We start from the raw sequence: 7,318 nt of genomic DNA, 5'->3' as shown, positions 1-7,318 counted from the left end.
TATACTATTATCAATTAAAATATTTAAGTTCATAAGTTAACGTCAACAATATATTTGTTTCATTGCGTTAATTAGATTTTGCCTAAAAAATATATTGATGCAATCGTTAAAATTATGAAGTAATGTCATATTGAGCGATTTTGCTTAAATATCATCCCAGCGATCTTAGTAGTAAGGCAATTATCGTTAGGTGAACGAGTGTAACGGGTTTCCTCAAACCGATAGGTCGAATCAACTTAAAAAAATATCACAATCTATAGACAGCCGTTTCAATTATTAAAATTAAATGGTTTAAAAACCGGAATTAAATTAAGTTGACCTAAAATATATTTACACATACATTTTACGCACATATTCAAAAAGAGAGAGTAAGTTTATTTGCTGAGTTCTTAAATATTTTTGTTTTCATGAAAAATATAGACAATTCATATAGTATTCAGCTGGTTTTAACTGTTACTGTATCATAATTTTAGTATGTACAAAAAATTAATAGCTACGAAAAAAGTAAGACATAAAAATATCAATGACGATTATTCTAATAGTTATTTAACTAAAAACTAAGTGGATAAAGAAATTATACATTTTATCTGAACTTCTCAATAAAATAATTGATAAATTTTAGTTTTTAATACTATATTTTTTTTAAATGTAGAAAATATTTAGTTTTGATTTAATTTTAAAGTCCGTCTATAGCCTAAATTTTGAATTATAACTACCGACTGAATCATTATATTTAACTTTACACTGTATGACGGCATCCCAAATAGGCATCTAAACAAACATTATATTATAAATTGTAAATCATACATCACTGCTAGATAACACTAGTATAGGCAAATTAAATTTAATGTTGTTTTCCTCAATTTAGTGACATATTGAAATTTTACTTCATTCACTCGACATTGTTTTAAACTGTTTAATTATTTATAACAATAAAAAAAAAATTTTTAACTATTTATATAACAGTATTAGATTATTTTTTTAATTACTTTTATTTATTATTTTTTACATCAGTATCAGTTAAACTTCATTTTTTATATTTTAAATTTATAATTTTATAAATATAATGTTTAGATTAAAAAGATATATATATATATATATATTTGTGTGAGCGAAATGTGGGTTATATTATTTTGATCATTACGCATTACTCTTTCGCGCTCTTCCTCCACTCTATACTTAAAAATGTTAATAACTTCCAAAGTACTCTTAAATGTTGTTATTGACCAATAATTTTCATAATGAGATCATTTTTTATTTTATGAGCTAGTTAAATATGTATGCTGTCATTAATAAAAATAAAGTTGACACCATTATAAGGTATAAGGGATAAATTAAAATAATACTTAATAATTTTTTTATGAAAAATCTAGTGGCTACTATTAAAAGGATGGCCTTTGTATTGATTTAAGTGACTATGTATTTGCGTTTTGAAACGATTATATATATTATTTATATGAATTCTCAACGAGTTTTTCTATTTTTGGTGTTCATTTTACTTTCCAGTAAAAGTCGGAAGAAAGTACGATACATTGTTCCTTTTCCACAACTGGCAATAGCCTGCAAGAAAATATTCCATCTTGTCGTTTTTCATCGCTTTTGCTATTTATTAATGATTTTAATGGCTATACCAATAAATGGCCGAAAGTAAATAATTTATAAACTTTCCATATTTAACAGTTACCGTTGAAATATGACACTATACAGACGAGCAAGTGTCATGACCTCATAGTATTAAACATGTAGCCCAGTTAAAATACTTGTTTTGAACCTACTCAATCATCGGTTCGTGGTATCCGCAAAGGAGTTATGTTGCTATATTAATAATAATGGCGGATAACGTGATAATATAAGGCGCTAGGATGTTTTCAAATCAATTATATTAACAGTTATTAGTTAAATGGAATTTAGCATGAAATATATACTATATGTATAAAGAACATACTTTAACATATTTTCGAATTTTACATCTAGTTCCGCTTATACCTTTCGCTCAAGTTCCAATAATAATAAAAAATTGAAAGTAAGAAAAACTTTTTCTTCATCGCGGTGAAAGAAACATATCTTATGTCTATATACAGCAAACACACTTATAAAAAGATGGAGCAAAATGCAATTGTCAATAATTATAAACGTGACGTCTACCTACCGCAAGTCAAAGATTTATTGTATAGAAAGTCTTAGGTTATCTGACAAAATTCTATAGGTTATCCTTTGATCATAACTTTCTGACACTTTACAAAAATATTAAATAAGGTAATAATACTACTACTGTTCTATCTGTGTACCAATTACTCATGTCGAGTCGAAAATGAAACGGATGTTATTCTACTGGTGATTGTGATCTTTTAAAATTGTAAAATAAAAAATGTTTGATTATTCAAAACACCTGGTGGTTGGTTTGACTAGCAGTGAACAGACATGAGACGGTCAAAGGAGACAACACGTCGTGTTAGAAATGTTCAATTCATTTACAAACTGTGTTCTCATTCATAAGAGAATAATTGGTTTATCAAATGTCAATATAATAATATAATATCTTACATTGCAATTATACTTTTCAATATTATAAAAGAAATGACAATGTTATTGTACAACTGTTTTATTATATTCTATTATTGTTGTCCAAGTGTGTGCGTTACGGGCAAAATAAAAAAAATACACTTACATTTTGTCATGTCTTTTTAAGTGAAATACGCGTAATTTTTCAATCGGACAATTTGGAATAATCCTAATGGATTCAGTCGTTCTAATTTTTTGTTAAGTGTTCAAATTTAAAGTGAAAGTAATTATTTTTTATTGAGTTTTGAATATAGCAGGATTTCATGTAGGCAATTTTGGTACGCCGACGTGCAGAAGGCAAGTATCTCCACTTCAAAAACGCCGCTTTTTTAATGATGTTATTATTTTAATATGTTTTGACAATCATACCAAGTTATCAAATACTTAAGAATAAGTTCAGAGAGTTGATTTTGGTACGGAAGACAATGAAAAGAAGTACACCAATTATGTTTTTATTGCCCTTTTCTTTGGCAAAATATAAATTCATTTATTTGTAAAAAAAATATTTTATAAATAATAATTTGATGTTTTACAACACGGGCATTATAAATAAATAATACAAGAGTTATCGTCCGACTATCAGTTCAACTGTCAAGTTAAGTCAGTTAATGTCGTTTGTGTAACTTGTATGTTTGCGTTGATTAGATTCAGTAGCTTGAGTTTTAAAAGGTTACATATGTAAGTCGTGAATTAGATAAGTCATTGTCGTTGAGTGTTGCTAACAAGTGCTAAAGTCAGTCGTGTTTAAGTAATGTCTTTGGCATAATCTAATGCGTTTTTGTTGTTATATTAATAATAATATATATTTTTATTTTTACTGAATACAATGGTAATACGTTAAAGTCAACGTGTGTCAGTCACGTGGATAGCACGATCCAACTAGGGGTTGCTGGTCATTGTACACTTAGAGTATATATTACTATAGTACATATCTAAACGTGTTTAAACAATAATTGTATTATATAAATTAAAAAAATAAATAACACGTCGGAAAAGTAAATATATAGTAAAAGTAGTTTGATGTCAGTCATGTGTCCCTATCATCGTACACTTGGCCGGACCATCGAAGATTTGTTGGCGTTGAACATCAATGTGTGCCACTGAGTGTATTGCACTGCGTCGAAGTCTGATAATATTTTATAAAAATAAATAAATAATTTAAGTGTTCTGTTTTTTTTTTTGTGGTTGAGGGCAAGACTATGCACAAATTTTATTTACAAGGTTTGGCTTGCCGTTCATGTCTGCAACGAAATAGAAAATTTTCAGATTAGTTTGGATGCACATTAAAACGCGTGAATTATATGGTATACAAGAATGGACATCCCTTACATGGGTGTCAATCAAAAACAGGTTTTTTATATGTTGGTCAGCAATGTTAGCGACCGAGTGAACGTTCTTATTGCTTCTACTATTATTAGTATTATTATTATTTAAAACCAGTCCGATCGGGGTACCCCGAGTTTCTTAGCCTCCGGAAATTCGAATCACGGTCGAACCCGAAAACCAGTTTTAACAGCTTTCTCTTAGTCGGGAAAATTACCTATCGATTCGAAATTTCTCGTTAGCGTACGCATGTGTGAGCGAGTGAATCACGTACGTGGACGGCGCACCCGGTCCCCCTTGAACTTGCCCGACTTTCACCTTGTCTCAACAGCAATCCTTCCGAAGAGCTCTCCCAGAAAATCATTTTGATTACACACCTCTAAAATGGTCATTAATCCCATCTGCGCATGGATAACACGGATTTTTATACACGTTTGTATTTTTAAACACATAACCGAGTGAATGTGAAATGAACGTTGAAAGTATTAATCAAGCCCGTACGCTCGTAATTCACTGCGACCACCGTCATTAACCTAGAAAATTCATTCAAAAATCCATAGACGTTTATGATAGACGTATATAGACGGGTTATGGTCTGATGATGATGGAACACCTTTCTTGTAATCTCCAACCATGACCGTAGTTACGTGTATGTGTTATTTGGGCAATTATAGTAATTATATTTATATTACCATGTAAATAATTTTATTATGGACTTATCTCCAATCTAACCGCTTAGACCCGTTTAAATAACTTAGAAATCAAATAAACCTTACCATAATCTCTATCTAGCAGCGGGTTTTTGAGCTCCATAAGCCAAAGTTTGGGCAACGTTGTTGGAATATGATCCGTGAGCATCGTGACCGCTTGATCCATAGCTATCCCATCCAGAGCTTGATCCACTGTAGCTTGGGGCACTATAGCTAGCATGTCCGTGATGAGTTTCGACCTACAATAACCATAAATATATTAATACAAAACCTCGTTAAATCCAGTGCAATTTATCATGAAAAAAATATTTTATAACTGTTCTGCTATTTAAAGAATGCAGTAAAAATTAATTTACTAAATTATAAGTATTATAAGTATTTATAAAATTGTATTTTAATTATCAAACTCATACAATATTATAAAGTAGTTTTAAAATGTTAAACATCTCATAAAAATAGTAATGTAGTCTGTTTATGAGTAAAATTTCTATCGTTAATTGTGAAAAATTATAAAATGCACTAAGCATGCATTAAGAACTTAATGCATGGTATGCATTTGATTTCAAAAATATTCTTATATAACATTTTTTACCTACAATTAATAAAACAGTTTATAACTTACCACTTCATGGTGTGGATGTTGTTGACTTAACAATTTTTTAAGTCCGATGAAACCGGAAACGAGCAGAGAAATTAAACTGGCTAACAAGGCCTTCTTGGCGATTAAGGCAATAACGATGAATGCAAGACCAGCGAAGGCAGATAATTTCAGTTTCAAAGCCAACAACAGAGGCAACAATTGTTTCATCATCTTCTTCTTCTTACCACGACCTACACATTTATATAATCCCAAATTGTAATCGATTTTCATATTATTAAAAACATCGAAATATTTGTACATCAATGTTACTATTATTTTATTTGAAAAATAAGAAAAATGAAAAATATTAAATAATAAAATTAGTAACAAAAATGTAATTGTTATTTTTTAAGTGAAAATTAAATAATAGATCCAAAATTAGGTGATATATATAAATTTATAAGTATGTTATGTCATCATGTGTAATTACCTTCTTCAATGAAGTTGGAGATTTTGTTCTTGATTTGAGGTGGGATACTATCAGCAACACTACGGGCTGCTTCAGAAACTTCGTTGACGACTGGGGAGAGATTCCAGTGAAGGGATCTTTCTTGGAAGAAACGGGCAACCTTGTGCATGGTAAAGTCTTCAAGGGCAGTTTCACGTTCATTGGTGTTTTTGGCTCCTTCAACGGCGTTGACATCTTCAGCAGATTCTTTCAAAGATCTACCCTTTTTTTCGTTTTTGACCAAAGATAATCCTCCCAAAAGTTCCACTTTTTCTTGGTCGAAGAATGATCGGACGGTTCTGAAGAGTTGCATTTGCGCACACGCGACCGAGTCCTTGTCCGCACATCCATTATCTTGTTGGTGAGGAATAGGATCGGCTAAAGCCAAATATACGCACGCCGACAACACTAAACCGAACTTTAACGATACACCCATTATATATATAGTTTTTTTTTACTTTTCGTGGACTGTTAATATTGACGCGATGATGCGTTGTTGTTCTGTTGAGCTGTAACTGTGTAATGAACAAATGACGGGGCGGCTGCTGTTTTTAAAGGAGCCTGGTCGTCGGTTTCGCTTTTAGCAGTTCGGTGTACTATCTTAACCAGTTGCTGCACGCGGACCGGACACAACATCCGCCCAGCTCCCCCCCGGGCCGCTCTCCCGCTTGTTTTACCCGACTTTCTTATCGTCTCCTTTCTTTGACCATGAACGCACTGGAAGTGAACCCCGTGTCCGGGCACATTTGTTAAGTACTGTAATGGTAGTATACGCAAAACTCCCTAACGTATCAATTTATCTATAAGAAATTAAGTAATCTAAAAAAGTTATTATCTTTATGCGTCGATGAACTTTTTTACTTAAAAGTTGATGTGCTTTTATGAAGTTCAGATGTGTAATACTAATATTACAAAATTATCTATTATATCTAAATAAATTTTATTTCCTTTAAATCTTTATGGTGGTTTTTTTTGTGCAGTAAATATTTAATTTTTATCATTGCAATTAAATTTAAACTAATTTAAGACAATATTGAGAAAAATCAATTTTTTCAACAAATATTTCTAAATGACAATTGTTTTTTTTCTCAACTTACTAATTTTATTTCAACTATGTACTTCATAAATAACTTAATCGCTTATTAATTTATAGTTATAAATTAAAAGTTTCTATTATTTCCAAAATCTGTATTTAATTAAAGATTTGAAAAAAATTTAATTTTTAATTTCTTATAGTCAACCCCATAAGTAGTTGGGATTAAGGTGAAGAAAAGAAGAAGAATTTTAAATTTTTTATGAATGTACTATAATACTATAAATAATGAAATATTTTTCGTTTTAGGGACGATTAATCCTTCTAATTCCCTCTAAATAATAATATGGAAAAACTACATTTCAAGTTTTCAGGTTAATAGATAAAAATTTGATTGACAGCCCTGTTAATAAACAAAATTAAGTTTTCTTAATAATAACTTTATTTTATATTTAAAATAATAATTAATGAAATAATTTATAATTATTTCATTAATTTTGTTCAAATATGCAAAACTTTCCATTATAAACAAATATTAACTTAAACAATTTAAACTTGATTGTATTTTTTAATTTTATTGTTTAATATTTTATTATTATGTA

The 7,318-nt window shown here is 29.8% G+C and overlaps 1 protein-coding gene across 1 annotated transcript; it reads right to left on the bottom strand.

Annotated features, from left to right (window-relative positions):
* Positions 1-3,006: 3,006 nt before the first annotated feature.
* Positions 3,007-6,219, bottom strand: LOC126901438 (uncharacterized). Its single transcript, XM_050677875.1, has 4 exons — positions 5,666-6,219; positions 5,218-5,426; positions 4,662-4,834; positions 3,007-3,803 (listed from the first exon to the last, which is right to left on the bottom strand). The coding sequence occupies exons 1-3, from the start codon at positions 6,117-6,119 to the stop codon at positions 4,670-4,672; spliced, it is 828 nt and encodes a 275-aa protein (XP_050533832.1). The 5' UTR covers positions 6,120-6,219; the 3' UTR covers positions 3,007-3,803; positions 4,662-4,669.
* Between the last annotated feature and the right edge of the window lie 1,099 nt (positions 6,220-7,318).

Source organism: Daktulosphaira vitifoliae, unplaced genomic scaffold (genome assembly GCF_025091365.1).
Source record: "Daktulosphaira vitifoliae isolate Bord-2020 unplaced genomic scaffold, ASM2509136v1 Scaffold_3, whole genome shotgun sequence".
Taxonomy (NCBI): Eukaryota; Metazoa; Arthropoda; class Insecta; order Hemiptera; family Phylloxeridae; genus Daktulosphaira; species Daktulosphaira vitifoliae.
The sequence above is the reverse complement of the archived record's forward strand: the minus strand, read 5'-3'. Positions and strand labels throughout refer to the sequence as shown.